Source organism: Numenius arquata, chromosome 2 (assembly GCF_964106895.1).
Source record: "Numenius arquata chromosome 2, bNumArq3.hap1.1, whole genome shotgun sequence".
Lineage (NCBI taxonomy): Eukaryota > Metazoa > Chordata > Aves > Charadriiformes > Scolopacidae > Numenius > Numenius arquata.
In genome coordinates this window covers 62,773,621-62,797,758 of record NC_133577.1, presented here as the reverse complement: position 1 = coordinate 62,797,758, position 24,138 = coordinate 62,773,621, and the positions used below count along the sequence as shown (strand labels likewise).

At 38.8% G+C, this 24,138-nt stretch overlaps 1 protein-coding gene across 1 annotated transcript in view; it reads right to left on the bottom strand.

Moving 5' to 3' along the window:
- Nucleotides 1-345: 345 nt before the first annotated feature.
- Nucleotides 346-24,138, bottom strand: part of SLC15A5 (solute carrier family 15 member 5) — a 34,275-nt gene continuing 10,482 nt past the window's right edge. The window contains exons 4-9 of the mRNA XM_074144317.1: nt 22,076-22,296; nt 19,392-19,578; nt 14,354-14,542; nt 9,934-10,065; nt 1,788-1,896; nt 346-490 (exon numbers count right to left, since the gene is read on the bottom strand). Coding sequence (XP_074000418.1) covers nt 346-490; nt 1,788-1,896; nt 9,934-10,065; nt 14,354-14,542; nt 19,392-19,578; nt 22,076-22,296 — 983 coding nt within the window. The remainder of the gene's footprint in view (nt 491-1,787; nt 1,897-9,933; nt 10,066-14,353; nt 14,543-19,391; nt 19,579-22,075; nt 22,297-24,138) is intronic.

The following is a 24,138-nucleotide window of genomic DNA, read 5'->3' as shown; positions in this document are numbered from 1 at the left end:
TAATTTGCTAAACAAATATATACATGAGTTTATTAATTTTGAACCATTACTGAGTACTAATACATGTGGATACCTATCTATTTCCCTACAGAGATTAAAAGCCTTTCTTCATCAACCATGTCAAGCAGTGAACTCATTGACCTCGATGTGCATTACAACAGTGCAGCAACCTACAAGGCCAAATCCTATGACAACTGCTATTTTGTGAACTTTTAAATAACGTTATTATTACTAAGATAATTCATAAATACATTGGTAATTCCACTTAAGCATGCTAGGGAATTTATCATTAGAAAGCTGGTCGGTAACACAATCAAAATTTAGTCAAACAAGGATGAAGTTTTATCAGGTTTTCTCCATAGGAGACAAAATGGGAGAACGTTCCAGGACACCATCATAACGCTTGATGGCTTTTTCATGCTTCAAAAGTTTTTCTTCAGGAAGACTTCCTCTGAATTCATTGGTGTACTCCTGTTTCAGATTGTTGTATCTGGGAGGGAGAATAGGGAAGGAAAATACTAAAATAATCATCCTTTCTGGGATTATCTTCACCTACTGTTTATTTTTGAAAGTTATAGTGCCTTCTGAGTCCTGGACTTCTAAGCAGCCAAAAAAACAGGACAGTGACATGTGCTTTCCTAGAACCTTTCAGAACTTCAGGATGAGAAGTGCCAAATAGGGTGCAGGTGTTAATGATAGCTGAATTGTGTCATTTTAACAAATCTAAAAAAGAAACAAGCTTTTTTCCTCAGAAAAAAATTAGTATGTTTTTTCTAATTCAGAATTTAAAAGCTTCTTTCTCCCCTACCCCTAAATCAGTGTTTATCTGATTAGTCCTTAAATTTTTTTCCGCCCCTCTGGGAGAATTCTTATTTAGCACAAAATAACAATTACATTTGACCTCAAAAAAATATTTCATGTGGATTTTCATTGTCTTATTGAAAAATGAGGTACCTCGATTTTGATGTAAAATACCAATTTGAAATAATTTTTTTTTTTTGAAGACTGGACATCAACAAATTTCCTCATAAAAATATGTCAGTTTTGCCACAAATTTGTTGAGTTCAACCCAATTTTATAGCCACTTTTTGACAAGCAAAACCTTTTAGTTTTCAGCAGTAAATATCAGAAATGAAAATTTCATTTTGCAGAAGAATAAAATCCCATTTTATAAAAAGGAAGAAAAAGTACATGCAGGAGAAATATTTCTAATCATGACTCAGGTCACATTTAAAAGAAAAGAATCAAGAACTAGTCACCAGAATAAATGGACACATTAAATTTGTGTCTCAGGTTACATTGAAATAATCCACAAGACGCTATAGTAATCTATGGTGATGCAGAGTCAGTGCTGTATGTAATGGAACAGCAGTATTTTTCTCAAGAGTTCTAGTAGTAGAGTGCCCTTGGAAATTTTCTATTATTGTCATTATCGAATCACTGCTTCATCAAGGTTTCTGAAGGATTTCCATAGAACTGCAGCCCAATGGCTAAGAGAGAATGCCACTCGCACATGACCCTTCCCACCCATGGTGACACAGGATGGTGTTCTTTCTTCATGGCTAATTACATCAGTCTTTTTTTGTTTTATTTTAACCTTACCACATAATTCTTACTGTGATATCTCTCCGCTCAAGGCAGATAAAAAATGCTAAAATCTGAACCCTGAACGATAACATATGATCTATCACTACCAATTCTTTATTACACACAAGTTTGCAGGTTTTGAAAGAATTTCTACTTATATCTACAAATGAGACATCAAGTTTTCATTTTCTCACATGTACCTGTGTGCAATGGTCCAGAACCCCAGGGCGTTCACCATCATTAAGGAAGCCAAGAAGAAGAAGAATCTTTCCAATTTACCCTCATGCAGCAAGTGTGGAAACCAGTTGCCTGGCAAAGCAGACATTTGAAGCAGAATTAGTTTATCTTGTAGGATGAGACGTTGCTCATATGAAAGACACAAAGATAACTTTGCAAGACACAATTACAGCAGGTGCTTTGAATTCCTCCCTCCCCCAGCTATTTATACAGATGTCATTCTCACAACATTTTTTTTTTTTTTTTTTGAGTCTACGGTTTATTTTGCTCCTTCTTTCTAGACAGGCAATACAGGTCTAGAGAAACTTTCCTAAGAAATCTGAAGCATACTGGAAAATCTAACTTTGCACAGCTACTACTGTAATGATTGGACCATCTTCCCTCTATATTATCCTGTGCATGTAACTAAATGAATGTCAAATGTGAAAATTCTAGGAAGAGCTCAAATTACCGTGGTCTGTAGAAATCCTCGTTCACATCTCTCATGCCTTTCATAGGCCCTTCTTAAGAAATAACAATCTAAAAAAAATCCACACCCTAAAAAGCATTTTTCCAGTGCATTGGATGGTGCTCTGTTACCAAGATGCCACCCGACATTCTACTTTATGTTTCTTTATGGCTGCCTTTAGCCACCAGTCTGCAATGTGTCCCTGTATTGCACATGCCGTGTATTTGCACGAGTCAGACCTTTTTTTGCCAAGGCTTTTGGCAATTAGTGCTTGGGACATTTTGGCAGCTTAAACTCCATTCAGTTGAGGACGGTACCACTTATACACACCCAGAGTCTTGCCTGCCTGTAATCTTGTGCGCTTCAGTTTATAACTGCATTGCTTTTGCTGTTGTCCATTGCAGTCCGGTCTGCGACCAAGTGCAGGTGGTAAATAACTATGGAAATCAAGATATTTAAAAAGAAAGCCAGCCCCAGTCAGTCTGCATTTGAAGACAATCAACACCTGAAGTACCAGAATCAACCACAGCAAAAACATAAAACCGAGGTGAAAAAGAAGTTGTAGTAGATACAGAGTATCAGAGAGGGCTCTACAGTGCTGTAATGACCTTTTACATTATTGGGGAATGCAGGATGTTTATTGCCTTTGAAGAAGAAAGAGAGACTGTCTTCATTAGCAAGTGCAATAGCAGCAAATACAGCGTGAAACAGCTGGTGCTGAGAACATGTCTACACTATAAACGGCTCAGGGCAGGGGGTTCACATCAGACCAGTTCCCACTAACAGCTGGAACACATCATGCACAAGAATTTTTTTGTGTTTAGTTCTGTCCAAGAGGAATGAAGGTTTTTTTGTGCTCCGAGATCACTCTGTGATGCAAATCAATGCGCAAATAAGCGGAGACGATCAGGACACTCAGATCAAAAGCACACTCCTGTTCTGAACTAAAATCCCAGCATCAACGTGCCCAAAGTCACCCGCCTTTGCTCCTTCAAAACCTGTTATCAAATACTGTCCGATATCCTATCAAATATCCATCTAAACGGAGTAGCTATTCACCACTTGACTATTTAAAAGGGAGAGGAGGAAACATAGCTTTCTTTGCCATAGCTGTGCTATACAAACCTGACAGCCTTAACCAATCTTTTGGCCAGTAATGCCATTTTTAGCCATCCAATGCCACTCTTCACTTGTCAAAATCTTCTAATTAGAGAGAAAAAGCCATTCCACCACCTAGGAGAGCCAGCAGCCAAAGGACTACACGCCGCCCCTCCATTTACATTTTTCTCTCTCCTCCACATCTTAAGAGTTGTAAACACGTTTCTTTTCAAAGCAGATACCTTTAGCTCTCCTGGGATTAACAGAGAGCAACTGCCATCAGTGCAGCAGCTTTCCCTAACTCCTCCGCAGTTTGCTCCCGTGCCACCTCACCTTCCTGCCTGTCACAGAGCAGCACCACCTCACCCCTGCGAGCGCCGTTCCCTTTGCGGCATTCTCTCAGAGCGAGTTTTAAAACCGTGCCATTTAACATTGTCAGTTGACTGAGCTCCTAGGTGCTATAACTTCCTTTTAGTAGCTTATAAACTTTTACTGTCATAATTCACAATCAGGTAGTTTTTCGTTTCGCATCCCCCAGTGGCCAATAGAAGTCACGGCGAGCGCACGCATCTCCGATGAAAGAGAAAGCACGCATGGGGTTCGGCGCTACAGCTTGTCAAAGCAGAGTTCACACTGTCTGCTAGGTTATTTACATCGGCGAGGCTAACTATATGAGCAGCAGGAGCTTCCTAATGGAACGGCGTTTACTATGGAACCTGAACAGAAAATATGTACTTAAAAATAGCACTGAGCGATTTAAAAAAAAAAAAAAAAAAGAGGAATTTAGCAGCTTCTAAGAGAACGGAGGAAAATGGACCTTTGAAACTGTGTTAACACTAGTAAAGGCACCATATTGAATCACTGAAAGTGGGAATGGTTGGTTTTATCAGGGTGGGAGGGCAGCCCAGCAAACTGGGTTGCCCAGAATCCAGATTTGGGTTCTGCCCCGACTTCACCACTGGTCTCCTCCACGCCCTGGGTCAAAGATCATTGCTCTTCCTCCTCTCTGCTTCTTTCAGAAATTGCCAGTGTTTAAACAGCGAGTCCGGGATAACAACCCAAAGCCTTTTGAAAATCCTGTATTATAAATGAGCAACAGCATAGGCAAGGTCAAAATTAGATTGGGTATAGTAAAAAAATCCAGCTCTCATAGCACACGCGTTCTCTCTCTCGTTTACTGCTCTGCCCAAAGCAAGAAGTAGGAGCAAGGCTTTCTTTTCCCTTCAGTGAGGGGAAAAAACGTTTGTCAGAGGTGCCTTTCTCTACAGAGAAAGGGGAGAGGCAGCCATCCTAGAGACAGCCAGACCATTTTCCTGCTGCCAATACGCATTTTCATCAGTGGATACAGCAAAGATTAATGTAATCATTTCCTATTTTCAGCCAAAAATATTTACTTCTCACTTTCCCCCCCCCTTCTTTTTCCTTTTTAGATGGAAGTTGTTGGTTTGTCATGAAACAGGGGTTAAATCTGGACTACATTTACTTCTACTTACACTCACTGCACTGCTGGCAAGAAGCCTTGGGAGAAAAGCTGTCAACTCTGCTTTTTTAAACATCAACTCTTGTTTTTCGGGCAGTGAATGTCCCTTTAGATGCTTTCACCCCTTACACCACTAACACCTTCCACAAGCTGCCTGCAGACTTCAGCACCCTCCGCAAACTGGATTTGAGGTTCATACTTTCAGGAATTTTACTCTCAGCCATGAGCATCAGGAACTTACTCCAGCAAAACCAAACAAACTGGCCCAGTAAGACACCCTGAGCAACCATTGCGTTTGAAGAGTCCAGCGCCTTCTCATCCTTGAATCAGCATGCAATATGCTAACTATTCACTTTTCCCCCCAAAGACACTGCCTTTGGATTCTGTCAATCCTTTACTTTTCTATGGAGATTGCCAACAGAAGTACCAATTACAAGGTTGGTTTGTCACATAGATAATTGCTCACTGGGAATTAACTTTCTACAACAAGCTCCTGATTTCCATTTTTATTCCAACAATGGAAATACTTTGTAGCATGAATCACCACAGAGAATCAGAAGTCTCCTTTAGCTGTGTATATTTTAAAGAGCCTTTTCTTATTGGTTAGAGGTGAATCGGTTATGCATTTCATGGCAAATTTAGAACAAATTAGAAGATTAAGTCTAGGCAGAGTCAGTTCCTCAAGCCTGCTACGCCACACGCCATTGAAATAGAGGTCCTGGTAAACTTTCACTGACATTTTGCAGTCCTATCGATTTTGTATCAAAAATGTTCAGGTAGTACAAGATGGAGGAATATTACACAACACCAAGAGAAAACATCTGACCCTACCAACACAGGCAGAAAAAGTAGGTGAAGCAGGGATTAGGACATGAACAAAAACACTTTCCTGGGCTGCTTCTGGTGGATAACTGACAACAACAAACTGCTGGCAATACTAGCCATCAAAGAAGATGTAGAAAGGGCTGTAAGGCAGTCTTAGACATATCCAAGTGTACACAAGGTACCTGTTACTGTGATGGCACCCTTGGAGCTCTCAAGGGATTCACAACAAAGCCCAAAGTTGCAAAGGAAGGCATTCAGTTTGTTTATTGAATAACACCACCATATTTTAGTATTGAGAAAACACAGAAGATAAGGCAAAATAGTCACAAGCCAGAAGTTAGTCTATTCTGTATGATTCCCACATTTTTACAGCTATCCTGCAACCTAGACTATGCTTATAAAAAAAATTTAATTCATATCTTAAAAATGGATTGTATCACCTTCCATCATTTCATCAAGTTAGTGGGCACATATATGTAGTGTGTAATCATACCCAAATTAAAGTCTCAGTCTGCCTCTAATCCTTATTAGCTAAGTAGGCACCAGTGGACACCACCATCTGGACTGCAAGAAATATCCTTTAGCTTTATCATCTTTGGTATTTAGAATCACATAAGGCTCCAAACTGGGAAAAAAACCCAAACCCACAAAAAATCCCCAGTTCTCTAAATACAAGTAGGAAAACTGTATCTGGGGCAGTTTCCTTCCTCTGACCTTTTTTTTCTTCTTTCTTTCTTACATATTTACATTAATATTTTTAGAGAAATGTATTCTGAAATGATTGGCATAGGAGGACAGGTTTTGTCTTGCATCTTCTTCCGTTAAAATGTTAGGAGAGGTAAGAGATCCAAAAGAAAGCAGTTTCCCAGCTTGTACTGAAAATATCACTGTCACCCGTCATCTGTTTGCACTCGTCAGATTTTTAAAAAAAGTCTTATTTTATCATATTCACACCATCCTCCCTAGATGCGTTAAAAATGATTAATGCAGCTTTGACTGTGACTGATATCTGATCAACTTTGCCAATAAAAACCCAAATAAAATTCTAAACTAGTGACATGAAATAAGATATAAAAGTGTTTAAATTTTGTCAACACCCTCTGTGCTTCAGCACTTCAAAATACACACTGGAGGATCTACTTCACTGTATCCTGAATTGCTTCATGGAAAACATGGTCTCATTGCTTAGAGATGGGAGAACCAGAAATAGTCTTGGCTCAGGTTTTAGTGAAACAAGAATCATGGGACAAGACAAAAGCACCCATAGCCCAATAGTTGCACACTAAGCCTTCTTAGGTCTTACAAAACTATTGTTTAAACACTATCATCATCTTTCAGCAAAAGAGAGAGAATTTCAGTCTTCCAATATATAGAAATTACTTTAGCTTTTTAGGAAAAAAAGTTCCAATTGGTTTTCTTTACCCCCAGTTTCATAAATTGCCCAGGTACCAAATGTTTTACAAGCTCTTTAAACAGAGCTGAAAAAAATAACAAGTGTGAGAAATGAAAGCTTAATTTGTGTTATTTGACCTAAGAGAGGTCATAATTTTATTCTCTGAAGCACTGTCTTCTTCAGAAGGTTCATTAAGTAACCATTAGGTTTTATACATAAAAAAAATATTTTGCTGATCTTATGCTTTTCATCACAAACACCAAAGAACACTGCAAGAAGCAAAATGGAAGAGTTAGGAAAAAATACAGGTGGAACAACAGAATTTTGTATATAACATTTTGTATCAACTGGGAAAATCAGTAGGAGTAACATAGCAAGGATGAGTAGAGGAATACTCTTAAGTTTTCAGTCTCAAGCGTTATAACACAACTTAAGATACAGGAATATCTCCATTATTTACAAGCTGTGAATTGCATGAATTGTGACAACTTCAAATAATTAATCTCATTCAAGCAGGAAACACTGGGAAAGAGACACCCAGTAAGATTCCAATTATTTTTAGAAATAAAATGTGAGAGCCCAATAATATGTTGTTTACATACTAACAAGGAAAGTAGTATCTAACGAAGCTAACTAGAGCAACAGAGCAAACACAAAATGTTTTTTCACAATATTTTCTTTAAAGCTTTTCAAGTTTGCAGAAGGCATCCTCTATTTAGGGGCTTATCCCATTACAGCACCTTAATCTGAATACAGACTGTCACTGAATCCCTTGGAAATTGTAAGAGTGACTTGCGCTCAGGACAGTGTGGTCAATTCCATCTACAGGAACGGCAGGTCTGACAACATAAAGACATGTTACACCTTTTTTTTTTTTTTCCCAGAGCTAAGTAGAGAACTTTGCCACACAACTTCATAAAAGTGAGGAGTATTTCAGCCTGAAAACTTTTTCAGGTTGCTCAAAAGTCTTCAGCAAAAAAGGGTTGGAACATGGCAACTGCAGTCTGCGGAGAGTTTGGAGAGTTTGGGCTTTTTGGTCCCAGCCAGGATAAGAATTTGAAGGCTCTGATAAAACAGCATTTCTGGCAAGCAATGAACATTTTCTTTTTTGAGTCAATTAAATATTTTCATACAAACTTACAGGAAAAAAAAGTCACCTTGATATAAAATTAGACAAAAATCTACTGAATTGCAAACCAAATGCAAAAATTTGTTTCCTCTATTGCTTTGTACAAAAAATATTTTATAAAGGAATAAACAAACACATATAGCATATGTATATGCTATATACATATATAGCAGCACAACAGTCAAAATGTTTTGATGCTGACATTATGCTTAATTATTTTATAAATATTTAATTATACCCAAAGTAAAATTACAGTAAAATATGTCAATTCTACTAAAACAAAATTTTTCAACCTCAAAAAAATTAACAATTTCCATACTTTGGAGGGGGAGGGGAAGAAAGATAGTCATCAACACAGTCATTCTTGAAGCGTTAAGTTTCACTAAAGCCATATTACACAATGAAAAAAATCTACTCCACTGGGGGAAATTCAGGGAGATCTGCTCTCCACCCTGGATGCCTTGGTACTTAATGCTTCGTTGCTCAATTCATTTGGGTAAGCATTCCTGGTTTTTACCCATCTCTAGGTGATGCTTCTATAACTCGTAATAAAATTTTAATTGAAATGTTGTCTTAAAAACAACACTGTGTGTCAGAGAACCATTCGTTCGTTCAGATCTTGCAAGTAGGAATTAAAATTTCTTGTCATGCTTTCAAGAAAACCTTCTTCCCCTTATTTTTAAGTTACATGCTTCTTTATGTAGGGAAGAGAAGAACCCATAACTTATCCATGAGCAGTTACAAAATTCTTCAGCCATGGTAATTGCAACAGTGTCGTGAATTAGGGCCAGCAGCTGTGCTCTACAAGAGAGCAGTTCCCTGTAACGCAGTAACAACGAAGCTTATCAATGGAAAGCATCTTCAGAAGTACTGCTTCAGCAAGTGGAACTATTTCAGATATGCGAACAAAGGGATCCCCGTCCTTCGGTTCAAGAACTCAAGTGCTTTATAAATTTACTTATGAAACAAGTCTTTTCTGTATTGAACAAAGATTCATCAAAGGGAAAAAAGACTTTGAGGAACTCCTGGCCTATCTTGAAAGTGAGCAACGCAGAAAAATCTCCAGTTCAGGACTTATACTAAATACTCCTCAACACGCTGAACCCGAAATAACTCCTTTTGAATCTGTAAGTTCTCTGGCAATTGCAGTATTCATCTGCAAAAGGGTAAAACCACAGTGAGACCATATTGTCACAGAACCTGGTTCTTCCAGTAGCTGGGCAAAGGGACAGGTGTAAAGAAGGCAAGACAGAAGTAGTGGGTCTAGGGGAACAAATTCCCTAGACAACTTTGAAAGACTTAATCCAACCTCTTTTCCCCTATTACACTGTGGAACAGAGAGAAAGGCACATTCTCTGTTCTTTGAAGCACTAATATTGCTCTCATGGCCAGAGGCTTCCACGTAAGTGCGGCTAACGTGAACGTACTTCTTCAAGAACAGAAAAGGGTGCTTCCTAGACAATTTATTTTCTTGTCTTCCAGAACAGAAGTACAGAGATTGGAGGTGAGGGCTTCCTGAAAGATGCCATCCTCTAATTACTCCACCTATCAAAACTAAGATGACTCATTAAAATTGGATGAATACAGCTGGAAGGCTATTTCCTATCTTAATTCCATCTTAATTGTGAGAGCAAATCAATAAAACTTTGGCATCCCCTTTAATTCTGCTGCCTAATTCTCCAAATCAATCGTATTAGAAAACTGCTCAGGAATACCGGTCATGAGCATATTCTTACCTTGAGTGCCTGCGTGGGTTGTCTGAACAAAGAAAGCTCCCATAAAGCAGCCAGCTCCATTAAAGAGAGTTAAAAAATGCATGGAAATCCCTCTAATTCTTTCTGGCACAAGCCAGAATGACAGTAAGGAACCTTAGAAAGGAAGCAGATACAGTTACAGGTTAAAAAAAAAAAGTAAATGATGGTAGAATTCAGACAAGACATGTCTGTAACAGGGACACTCCATATTTTACAGAGAATACACTTGCTGCAGAAGGGCAGCCACATGTGTTAATTCTCCGTTAATAGGGTACATACTGTTTAAATTGTTTAAATTAATCTCTGTAACAAACCATCCCACATACAACTATCGATATTCCACAAGCACACAAAGATCTTTCACCCAGACAGTTGCTTTCACCTTTTAAAACCTCAGGCATAGCAAGACAAGAGAAACACCACCACAGTCAGCAAGCATGAAGACAGCAGATGTGATCTTTAACTGTAGGACAGCAGGACCTGCTATGCCAGAGCCAAGGCCGCATGGCCACTAGTAAATACTTCCAAAATCCAGAGCTCTCCCTTCACCTGGGCAGTTACCTTGCTTTAACTTAAGTCTGGACAACACTCCTTTTCCCCAGAGGTCAGCCCCTGGAGTCACTAGCTAATTTTAAAGACATTGTTCTTCGCTTTCTTGCCAGAAGACTAAGCAGACTAAGAAGCAGCAACAGCTGTGGTGGCGAGGGGTACCTGTAGCAAGCCATTGTAGCATAGATGACTATAAATAATCCCACCAGTTGTAGTTTGGCTAAACTAGGTTACAGTAACAGTAAGTCTATATAATAGCTATTCCTTTTGAGTACCTTTACCTGGTTATCAAAACCTTGTTTCCCAATTTCACACCTTAAGCCCTCATCCACACTTGTTCTCCAAGCCCCAGTGTCTCCCAGCTTGCTTTATTAGTTGAGTTTGAATGACCTCCAGCTTGAGAAACTTGTCAACAGAGGATCCTATTTGGATGCTGAGTTGCCTGAAGCATCTCTGAATACAAACGAAACTTTGCAATCATCTTCCACCCTTTTTAATTTGGATGTCCAAATGAGAGCTTTGGAAACATATTAAAGAAAAGGAAAAAAATACCATGGGCAGTGTTTTCTCCTTATTCATAATAAGAACCAAAAGCCTGAGGGCAAGAGAAAGTAGGTGAGCCCAGGACACCATCTGTAGATGCAACAGCACAGTCTGAAACATTGTACAGTCAGTGTCCTAGCTAATTTGAATCGTTAAGAGCCTAAGAAGTTTTTGGTTATTTCTCCCTTCTAAAAGCCGGGGTGCAAAACATGCATCTTGGCCAAATTCAGCTTGGGTAATTGCGTCCTACTTACCTAAATTACCCCTGCTGTTTCGATTGCATACTCCATTCCTCGCTTCTGCCACCGTGCTACTGTGAACTATCAAACAGCTGCTGCATTCCACCCTGGAGACTATTGCATTCCATCCGTGGGCGAAGTGATCCCCAATATATCCTTTAACTAACAGAGCTGTTTGTTACAAAGCTTCCCATTTCTAAAGTGCTCCAAGACATGTTGATGGGCAGATGATATCCTTGCAGCACTTCAGCAAACGCTGCAAATCTGCTAACCCTTTGTAGGGCAAAGCAGTCACAGTGCACCAGGCGGCTGGGACACAGGCAGCATAACACAGCTGTGGCAGCCAGCAGGCTGGCTTCCCTTCACCAGCCATCTCATGCACTGTGGGGGAAACTACCTGCTAATATTGTCCCACAGGACGGAGCTGTTTTGATTTTCTTTTTTTATTGTTTTGTTTCAGTTTGGTTTTGTAGCAGTATTTTTGGGTGGGTTTTTTGGGTCTTGTGGCTTTTTGGGGAGATTATATTTTATTGTCCTTTTAAGTCATTGGGCTTTAAAAGAGTAATTTCCTAGTATAAACAAAGCAAGGGTTACAAATTCAAGCTGTAAGAAGCTTCTGAGATCTTACACTCTAACATTGTGGAGGAGAGCAATTACTTTATCATTGTTTTATTTTATTTTTTAAGGACTGCCTCAGTGCTAGGCAAACGTTAAATATTGGTATTATTCTAAGAGATGCTCATGCCACCTGAAGCAGATGATTATACAAAACTCCTATCAACAAGATAATGAAATGTATTGTATAAACACAACTGTAAGTATCAGGGCTCAAATGTAGATAAAGAGTTCAATATGCCAAATCTAGCTCCTCTAACCAAGCACTTCAGAAAAGAGATATCTCCTCTCTTCCCTCTGATTACAAGTGTGAACATTTCTGTCTTCAACTTGGATCATGTACTTTCAGGTCAAGTAAATTATTATGATAATTGAATTTGACCTTCTGCATAACAAAGGCAGTAAAATGTCAGGAAAGGTGAAACAACTATTTAAGTGTCTAGGGTGTCATTACCATCCAGGGAGATCCACTGAATGGTTCCTGAACAGCAATTCAGTTCAAATTGAAGTAGAAACCTAGAGCTCAGTTCAGCAGCCTGAATACAGATGCCCAGTGCCGCCTAAAATGCTCCAGTGCACCTTCGCCATCTGCACGGGGGTGTCTGATAAGGTGCAAGACCTATGGGAACACCATGTTCTTCTCCATCAGCAGCTAGAGGACACACAAGTACCATGAAGAGCCAGCTTAGCCTAGATACACTATGACAAATGGTGCCAGACACCTATGGGTGGGCAAGTGAATGGAGGCCTGCATCCCCATCAACTACAGCAGTAACTTACTATTTTAGGTACCTACCTTTAGTTTTCTATATGCATATCTCAAACTCAGATCCGTTTACCTGGGCTCTTGAATAGCACCTGTAACTGCAGCTCTTAGCAGGATGTTTAATCTTTATTTAAATGGGGAAGACAACTTTTATTCCTAAGAAATTCTAATCACAATCCTTTAAAAATATTAAAAAAAAAAAACACACAAGATGGAGCTTTATTTCTTTTCTAAAGGCTAATGTCATCTTCCAAGTCATTGAACTTCTGTTGTGTCCCAGTGTGCTAGATTAAAAAGCCTTATTCTACCAGCAATATTCTTCTCATGCTTCTGCATGAGAAGACCGTAAGCAAGCCACCTCCTAACCTTTTTTTTTTTGTTAAGCTACACAGAGAAGGTCACAGTTTTCAGTTACACTTAGCCTGTAACCTAGAAACCACATTACCTGCCTGGAAACCTGTCTCAGTTAAGTACTTGAGAGCTATCGGATGAAGAAGCATTATGAAAGCACTAAGTATTTAAAACTAGGGAAAATTACCTTTTTAGTGACAGACCGTGACCCACAGCTTTCAGTAGTCTTAGAGTGTAAGAGCAAAACCGAGACACTGAAGTTATTTCCTGCTCTTATGTAAAAATCTGAAGATTTCTGAGGTTGTACCGGAACAACAGACACTCAACCTGTAGAATTAAATGCCTGCAGAGATCAGCTAGTCAATTACTTTACCCGTGTCTCTAAGTGAATGTTGATTAGATTATTTTTGTAAAACTAACTTTTTTTTTTTTAAGCTCTGCAAGGTGGAACACTGGTAAGCACTCTGCATGCTCCTCAGAAGAAAATTAACCTCGGGAATGTCAGTGTAGATTTGGAAAGGTAAGTTATGGAAGGAAGGGAAGGTTCAGACTCACAATCAAGAGCACGTCTACATAATTTATGGATGGCAGGCGTGACCGAAGCTCTGCCTGTGCTCTGCAAAACAGGAGTGTTTATCTCTGGCTCCATGCCACAAGCTAAGGCATGATGCTCTGTGCAGGCATGTTCATATGACTCCTGATTGGAGCACAAACAAAAATATTGCATCTACCTACAACATTCTCCAGGTTAGCCTGTCAGTTGAATTGTGTTACTTGCCCGCATAAGCTCTGTGTCAGTGAAAAACATGTAATAATTCTATTAGCTGTGTCCACAAATGAAAAGGGGTAAGCCAAATTGCTTCACCTGTCTTTGGCTGTGGCCTAAAGAGTGCTCATAGACCGTAACTACAGCTCCACTGCCATGTGCACATTTGTTCCAGCTGAAGAACATCACAGAAGAGTTCAGGTCAGAAGGGGCCTCAGGTGCTCATCCAGTCCAACCCTCGCCTGAAACAGGTTTAGCTTCAAGACCAGTTGTGCATCCAAGCCCAGAATCCCACCGCTCTGATCATCCCCTCACTGCACTGTGGATTAGGGACCCCAGGGACCTGACTGTGCTGTGTCATTTTCCAGTTAATCTGGAACAACGCTCAATTTGAGTTACAGCCAGCAAGACAAATTATGCTACTCTGAAGCAGGTAAAGCACAAATCTGCTCATTAAGCCCATGGAAGACAGCCATGGATAAAATATCAGATGATGGTAATTATTTTTAGGAAGCTGATTTCATTCTCTGCAAATTAGGACACTCTTGCTTTCGCCTATTAGGTTTTACTTACAGGAGGGAGTTACCAAGGCTTCAGCCACTCCAAGTAGGATGTACTGAGGAGCTAAGTGAAAGCAAGGCATGGAGGAGACCAGGAGAACCTCGTCGGAAAGTGTCTGCTCCACCTGAGGGAAATGCTTTCGGTGTATTTCAGAGAAGCCAGCAACCATCACAGAAAGCGCAGCAGATAACTGACCTACAACTGGGTAAAGAGCACAGAGAGTATTCACCAAGCTTGTAGTTACAGCATTATCATGCATTTAAATGAAGCAGAGTCCCAGGAGATGCAAAAGAAGCTTCCCCCTCCTTCGTCCCCACAATACATCCTCCCAACACAAACACAGACAAAGAGTACTTGCTACACCACCAGTCTAACTCTAAATGTATGGCAAAGGGACACCAGCTGAACACAGAAAGAATTTAGGGATGCAGAATGAAGGAGAGAGGAAAAACTTTTCTGAAGAGCAAAGTCACAAAGAAGAACTTTTTTTTTTTTTTTGAAGATTAGTGGAGGAAAGAAAGGAGGAAAGGAGGAGAGAAAGAAAAGTCGGCAGCCCTTCCAGGTATCACAGGAAATTGGGTGAGAATAAGACTGCCAATCAGGGAGAAATTCTCCTATTCAAGCAGCAATAAAATTCTGAAATATACATATAAACCATATGCTTTACCCATTTGCTTTCTATAAAAAAAAAGTGCAGGCAGTTAAGTACTGTATTTCTAAGGCTGCAGGCCATGATATGTGGGACAGGAAGATCACCACTAAAGATCCCACCTCAGGAGACCAAGCATTCCTACATTTTCCCCTTTCCCTCCATTATAGAGTTCTTTCAAACTACTTTTGAAAGTTTGTTGGATAGCGCATTTGCTAGACTAACGTTTTAGGGTAAGATGGGCTGCATTACGGGAAGAGATAATCTTCTGCCTTCTAAATGCTGACACATAAGCCAATGGACTATGGTTGCCTCCTGCCTTCTTCAGTTGTCCTGAAAAAGTATCACTGTGAGATCCATGGTACACTGGATCCACAATACAGTTATATATATATATATATATATATATATATATATATATATATATATATATTACTGCACATGCAATGTGGGGAGTCTTACCACCTGCTTCAGCAATAAAGACACAAGTACAAGTACTGCATGATCTCACAGGGCAGAAAAAACCCTATACATTTAGCCTCATGATGCAAGAAGAGGCTTCCAGTAAACTCAGATGTATTTTTAAATACCACAGACTTCACCATACATCACATAGAGGATACTATTTAAATGTATTTTATATTTCTTGATGTTGACAGAATGAAATGGTTGTAGCCTCTCGGAACAGAAAAACACAAAGAATGCAAAGTTTTCAAGCAAGTCCCCTGAACTTGAAACATTTATACTTCCGCTGTTTTGAGCTCCCATTGATTTTGACTAAGTCTGTGATTCCTCAGCATTTCTAAGCTATAATGTAACTACAGGTGTGAGAATTATGTTTCTTTTGACAGCTTTGGCTCAAATACCTGGACTACATCTTACAAAGCCTCTTCTCACTTCATGACTGGAAATTGTTGCACTTACTAGATTTGACATCAACAGTCAAAGGCTTTTGTTTCATATTATATTTATAACATATATAAAGTTTGTCTCTTTGGGTGTCAGGGCAGGAGAGGCAGAAAACTCATAAAGCTAAGTAGCCTTAGCCTTATTATATTTTTGCATGCATCTACGTTTCTTGCGTCTTCATGCATCTCAGCAGCATCTCTCACGCCCTTCCACCAGCACGGTTTTCCTGCGTTTTCACAACTTTAAATACCCTCCCCCCTGACTAACCTGAGGCTTGGAAGTTGTTTTGATGTTAAGGCCCCTCTAGTGCTTAATAAGAGCATCAATGAATTATTGCTTGAAAATGGATGATGGGAAGGAATTCAACAGTATTTTCTAGCCAATGCACCTCATCAAGGCCAGATATAAAGCCCTCAAGGAGCTTCTTGTAATCTACCAAAGCGAGAGTTCTCATTGTGAAAAATTATGTTAGTACTAAAGAAACCTCAAGCAGTTCAATATTACTACACAGTGCTATATTTTAAGCATTTTCCTTACTAAAAGCCAAAATATTTCAGAAAAAGTAACCTCTGAATGCCCAGCAATTGCAATATTTCTTTTAAGACATTATGTGGGAGAAAGAAACTGAGAGCCTTGGAGACTTGGTTTTCCTCCTACCTCTTCTCCATTTAGTCCTCTTTAAAACAAGCAGATTGGAGTGACCATCTGAGGCTTTGATTTTACAGGAGAACAAGCTGTTTTAGGACCACTTGGGGCTGATTATAGGACAAGGTTATTTATATTATCTAGAGACTAAGGTTGTATTGGACCTTTGCGATTACCTGATATCATATCCTGCATAAAACAGGTCAAAAAGCTTCCTTGAAATTAATACCCATTCAAACTAGAGCATCTTTCAGGGAGAAACAGTCATCATCAACTCCTAAATCACTTGAAACAGACATTGGACTGGAGGCTTGCTTTTGTGTACTGTACAGAGAGTTGTTCCGCATATGACCCTAGGATGGAGCATATGACGCTAGCATGGAGTAAATTCAAGACTTAATGGTCTGATTGTACTGAAATTTCTTAAGAATATTAGAGAAAGAACTTCTGTTGCTCAGATACTTCAGCTAGAGCCTCTTGCCTGCAGCTGACAGACAACTACAGATGCACACCTTCAGTTCTCTGCTGAATTTTCTACACTATTGACTAAATCAAGTAGCATAAAATATATTAAAACCCCAACCAAACAAAACCACAAACCAAAACAATTATGAAACTGGAAAACCTCTAAGATCACCAAATACTCATATTTTTCATAAAGAGGTCCAGATACTCAATATATTTGGGACACAATCTAAAATGACTTTAAGATTTTAATGTTTTTTAGATAATACCTAATTTACAAATAAACAAACAACTATAGAGAAAGTAACATAGATTGCTCTGTAATAAGGATCTACATGAAAATTGCAATCAGATCTTTCAGTTCAACACTGCCTATACTGTTCATCCTTTAAAACTGTTATTCTTAACGTACTGAAAATTTCCAGAAACCTATTTAAATTTCTTCCTCTTACAAGACTTGAATTAAAATATAGTTATAGGCTGGCTTAACACCAACAGTCTATTTATGCTTTCAATTTTGTTCCTGAAAATAATTTGGAACCTAATTAACTGTTGGCAAACATATTGGCACTTAGAGGTCTACCATACTTGCAGGTGCAGTCATATACTTGGATATCTAAAGCCATCGCCTGTACTCACAGGTATTTTTATGCCTCAGGTAATTTATCACCCCTAACAGGAGGCTATTTTAATAAATGAAGCTATTAAGAACAAACCACTGCATATATTCTACTGCTGTTGAATATAACAGGATAGAACATTAATACTAACTTGAAATTTCCATGGTTTTAAGCAAAATCATTACCTGAATGTGCTTTTTGTGTTTTAATGCAGATGTTATTTTAAAAACTAGGGTAATTGCAACCTGCTGCGTTATATGCATCTGGTTTGTAGAAAACTTAATAACACTCTTAATTAGGCTAATTTAGTCAGATTAATACCTCTGTGTGTGTCAGTACTCACTGTGCTGCTTGCCATGGGGCACTGAATTAATAGTAGCACACTGAGAAAATAGTCGTTTATAAATATTTTTGTCTGAGGTTTGTAATTCAGGCTGGAAGATAAAAACTGTAGGAAGTTTAATGATAGTATCTACGAAAGGGAATAGTTTTAAGTGCATACAAAAATGGAAGCTGCTTTTCTGGTGGTACTAGATGTAACTGATATCAGAAGGTTGCAGAGGATTCCTCCAGGTTGTAGTACATAAGAGGGTTGGGGGGCAGAGTGGGTGATGAAAAAAAAAAGCCAAACAAAAACACACACCAAAATGGAAGAAGGCCCAACCCCTACTAAAGCCATCATTACTTTCAGGCTATAAATTTCTCCAAAATGAGCGCCGATCTGCAAGCCTGTGTTTACAACACTTACTGTTGAAAACATCGGGATTCACAACAGAGACTTCTTGTACCACATCTACGAGAAAGAGATCATACTTCATCTCTGCAGACTCCTCTTTACTTTGAGTGTACAACAAGGTATGTTTCAGTTTAGGATTATAATAAATAAAACCACTAAGCACCTTGACATTTATCCCATACTGGATACTCAAACGAATTTTAATGCTGGAGAGGAACGCTGTACCTCTCCAAGTAACCTTCCACCTGTGAAACGTTCAGCCTGTTCAATGGGAACAGCAATCCAGTGATACACATACATTTGTTTTACATAGCTGTCTGCATGTTTTCTTTTGCTCACCAGTCCTAAAAACACCTATTGCAGACACAGAATTAAACAAGATACTTTTATTTCAGCCCAAGTGAAACTGAGAAGAACTATACTAGTGATAATACAATTTCGCTCTTATGAGCTGCAATCAGAATGTTGGTGCAGCTATAGCATAAAAATGTAAGAAAACAAAGCCTTTATTCATAACCTAATTATTTAAACCCAAACTTATGATTTTGAGCAACAGAACATCTCTCCAGTATCAGAGAGCAATTGAAGGACTCTCCCATCCCCCAAAAGAGAACTTCTGAAGTAAATTAACTTTCCAAAAGTTCATCAATAAACAACAATATAGAAGAGAATCAAGTCAGAGTAAGTCTAAAGTTTGAAAGGTTAGTATGGTTTCTCTCACCAATTCCTTAGGATGATTCCAAGTTATTAATGAGTGTCTCTCAAAATTTTTTTTCAGAAGAGCCTCAATCTCCATCCTAAACAAAAGCTATCCATTTTTTCTTTACATCTACTATATTGTTTCAAGACTCTCTTTTCCACAATTCATTTGAAACATTCACCTCAGGAGTCATCCCAAAACAAGTCTATTTTAGTATTTATAGTCAGAAATAATTGTATAGGATCTTCTATCACCCACTGTGGTTTCTCTTTCAAAAACAGAATATATATAAAAACTGTATAAACAAGATGTACTTTTACACATACCAATGTAAATTGTTGGAGAATGTCCAGTGTCCTTGGAACTAAACAGATACGAGTTAATGCATTCCAAGATAGGAACAAGAATCAGTAGTGGCACGATGCTTATCACGTTCATTGCTGCAACTGGCAAGACAAATCCACTGAAGTGCAAGTTGGAATTCATAGTTTGGAGATAGTATCCTGAAGGAATCTGTATTGAAGAATAAGACCCCTCTCCATTAGTACACCAGGTACCTTTCATGGATAAGGTTTTTACTATATTTGGAAAATTTACTAACTCTTTTCCTTCTGGAGAGGTCACAGTAAACCAAATACCTGCTGACCAAAAGGAATACTCATTCACGATGAAAGCCCTTCAAATAGCAACATTCTAATCCTCTGCCAGAATACAACATTTTCCTTCTGTTTCTTGTGCTCCTGGATTTAATATATCTAAGCAGCAGTCCATGAGTTTATTTGATCACCCCGTTAGAGCTACCAGCCAACATACTAAACCGTTCTGCCCAATACTTTAGTCACTTCTCATAGACACTGTTTAACAGAACAGTATTTTAGAATAGCAAGATGCAGAGTTATTTTGAACTTCTGATTGTGTGCTCAAGGTGGGAGTAATTTTTAAGACACTCTTGCCAGCCCATGGCTTTAAGAACTACAGGGAATGAAGATTTGGCCCGAGCCTTAGAACCAGCCTAATGTAACTGACATTCGTAACAGCTATATAGAGGATTTCCTTTTACTTCTGGGAAATGAAAACAGAGAAAAATGAATAATCAAATGAGGAACCCACCAATGGCAGTTATCAGGGTATGAAATTAAGTAAATTTGTAAGACTGTCTCTCACTTCAAGAGCAAATAACTCCTCCTGCTTGTGTGAGGCCCTACAGAAGATCTGTTGAGTTTATTGGAAAAAAAATAAATCAGAATGGCTTCTACCAACAGTTTTTTCAGGGTTTTTTGAGGAAGCTCGATTAAGTAAGCATTGCAATTTCACGTGCAGCAGGGAGTTATAATCTACTCCAATTTACAGATTGATGGGAAGAAGAAAGAGCGGTAATTTGAGCAATTCAGAGTGAAGTCATGACAGAGCTGGATGTAGATCTGTTTTCTTTACTCTACCTCTGTCTTCAGAGAGAGTTCTGGATTCCTCCAACATTCTGCAAGGCTCTTCAACATGACTGGCAATGCCAAATCCAGGTAGAATATTACAGCTTTATAGCTGTCTGAAAATTATTGTATGGTTAGTAACTGAGCTCATGTAGGGTTTCTCATGAATGGTTACAGTCAACCCTACTCACTGGGAGTCTGTTCAGTGCTAAAGAATTACTCAAATGCTAGCCCTCAAAAATATTTTTCACCTCTATTCCACCTCCAAAAGATGACATAAATAGTAAAAGGGTGAATAAATGGCAACAGAGCTATGAAAGATCAAAACTGAGCCAAGTTTTGTTGGTTCCTTCTGTCCACTGCCTATTGCAAATCAAAATTGACTTGTTAATAGGAATTAAAATATCATCAACATGAATCACAGGCACTGAAAGCTGTTAACTTAATATGGAGAAAACCCTATTAATCTTTACAAAAAAAGATACTGATCCACCACCTAGTCTAAGAAAAAGCCTTAAACTTACTGGAACTTCTGCTAAAGGAATAAAAGTCATCTCTTTCAGCAGTTAAAATACTTTTATCTTTTCTAGATATATACCTGATTATTACAACTCCAATTAATGATATCTGGTTCATTTTCATCTGGTCATAGCCTTGGCCATTTGCGTGAGTTTGTTGGTTTGGGTTTGTTTATTTTTGTTTCTTTGCTTGGGATTTTTGTGCTTTTGGGTGATGCAGAGAGGAAGAGGAGAAAGAATAAGGCAGACAGATGGGAATGTAGGATGATGGCAAGAGGGAGTGTCAATAAAGCAGTGTATGCTACATATTTCTAAGAATTTCTTTAAGCAGCATTTTAACACCAACAAGTAAAAATGAATTTCTGAGCCAGCTCATATATTTGCTATTCTAGTTGCCAAAGGGTAAGCTACCGCAAACTCCTGCTTAGCCAGGATCATCCGGACAGAAATGAATCTGAAGGAATCATGTCAGCTTAAGTAGCTTCTTGACAGATTTACATTTATATAACATGCATGCACTCAGAAGTGGAAAGAGCCACATAGCCTGATAGAGAGGCTGTGAAAAGATTGCTTCTTTCCACAAATGGAAACACACCCATTTCCAGTGTACACCAGCCACATAATCCCATCAGAACAGCAGGAGAAATATGCAACCAAAAGCACAAATAAAGATTTTCTACCTCTCCCAAAAAGCGAGTGAACATTTAAGAAATGGGAAAATTACTTTTTTTTTTTCAGAAGAATGGTGAGCCTGAGTCTCTGATAACTGTAATATGGCAGTGTAAGGTGCACAGGACTCTAGCACTAGATGTTTCAGCCAGTAAGTGTTCAGGGAAATGAGTAGCGAGCAGCCACACAAGCTCCTTAATGAGTCTTGAAGAAGTCAATTTTACTTATTTGATGAGAAGAGAGGAAATAGCAAGGTATATTCCCAGATAATTAGAACTACTCTGCAAGGTTGCTCCACTGGTAAAGCAACAGTTAAAAAAAACATGGTTAGAGGCATAGTAGTAAACATATGTCACAGTATATTTCAAGAGTTTTTGTTTAAAAGTGTGTACTCACCTGCATAATACACGCTCTGTATAGAATTTGGAAAGCAAACAACGGGAAGAGCCTGGCAAGCGACTTTGTACTTTCCACCTGAGTCTCACTGTACTGACCACCATAGTTTTCCTTGGCATGATCTAGCCAGTTTGTCATGCCTCCGCTAAAGTAACGATATCGCACACAACATGTTTTCAGTGCACTAGCAATTACCCCAAAAGTCGTCAGCAGGGAACTGTCTGCAAACAGAGACATTAGACATTGGTATGATTATATTTGCTGCCAAAATAAACAAGACAAAACACGTTGGGAGGGAAAATACAACCTGATATATTCACCTTTACATCTTTTTGAGGGGGGGGGGGGAAGGCAATAACAGTCTGGCTTTGTTCCAAAACATTCCTTTTTGAAAGCTAGTTGGTTCACAACTTAATTGTTACAGAAGCAATCCAGCCCAACATCCACATAGAAAAGTGCCTTTTGCTACCAGTTATTTAACACACCACAACTATTTGTTGCTGTGGTTGAGCAGGTAAAGTATTACTTCCCTTTGCTTTCACTTTCTATTGATTGAATGAGGTTAGTTTTCAATTCAAGACAGTACTGAAATATTGCATATCTGCTGAAGCCCAGCAGCAAGGGAAGGGTAGGAAAGGGAGCTCAAAAGAGGGCTGATGAGATAAGAGAACCATCATGGATGCATTTCAAAGCCAGAAATATTATCTCAGGACTTCCAAGTAGCATGCTGTGGCAGAGAAGAAGTTTCCAATCTAGTATTTGGCATATTAAAACTTGCTCACTGGTTACTAGGTTCAGGAATTGCTAACTTGCTCCTCAGACTCAGAGGAAATGAAAGTAGAACGAGGACAAAACTGTTAGCTTCAGGCTTGGGAATAATGCAGATTCATTTACCTTCGGTGAGTTGCCATCCATGCATATAGGGGTTATAGTACTTCTCTGCTTTTCTGAGAGCATGGAAACTCTACAATAGAGCTATCAATACTTGGGTATCTATAAACAAACACTTTCCAAAAACTAAGGATAACTAAGATTGCAGAGGGAAAACGGATCTCTGGTATGGAAATTATTTTCCAGAAATATTCATTAACGTTTATGGGAAGCACTTGCTCTAGAGTACTAAGAAAGGACATTTTAGTAGATGACTAACATTAAAACTCTCTGGCTATTTAGCATTAACCTTTAGACTATTGACACTATTGACTAAAATCTGAAATAATATATCCAAGCTTGCAAACACAGACAGTTGGTACAGTTTTTTATTGTTCTGTATGACTATATTAGGCAACTATTCTTACCACTCATTGGAAGTGATTTTTAAGTTTAGGATCTAGACTATTTCAAGACTAAATCTTAAGACTGAAATTAAAATCTGCAGACTTCCAGAGCAGCTTGACTAAGAAGATAACCAGAAAACAAGTGAGAGCTGGGGCTCTTGTCAGAGTAGTTATTTTCATATGTCAAAAAAAAAAAAGGTAGCACAAAAGTCATTGAGCTCAACTCATTGGCAGAGCTAGTAATTACATGTTCTACGCAGGAAAGAGATAATCTTTTGCTTTGCCCTATACTAGAGGCTGGACATACACAAAAGAGGAATGAAAAGCAGTCATGTGATGCTACTGCTTTACAAGGGTTTGAACCCAGTCAGTGTCAAAAATCAAAAGATGCACAGGGTGCCCTACGACAAGGCCGGCAGACAGGTCAACAAAGCAACAACATGGCTGTGAACTGGTTTATCTGACATAGTTTGCAAGATGGTCATGGCCATCTCCTCTCCATCAGAACGGAAGATGTTGGCCAGACTCTTTTTTCCATAAGAGTAAGAAAGCAAAGATTAAGATAGACAACAAATCCTGACATTTCCCTGCCTTTCCTAACGGATCAGCTAAGGCCCTCTGTATTTTAATTTCAGTCAACTACCTAGGAAACATCATTTTGTATGAAGCAAAACCAGACATACACATTATTTAGCTGTGTTTCTCAGCATGGAATTCCAGCAGATTATAAGATCTAGTAAACTAGGAAGATAAAGCTGCTTGAAGTTATAGTTCAAAAAGCAACTT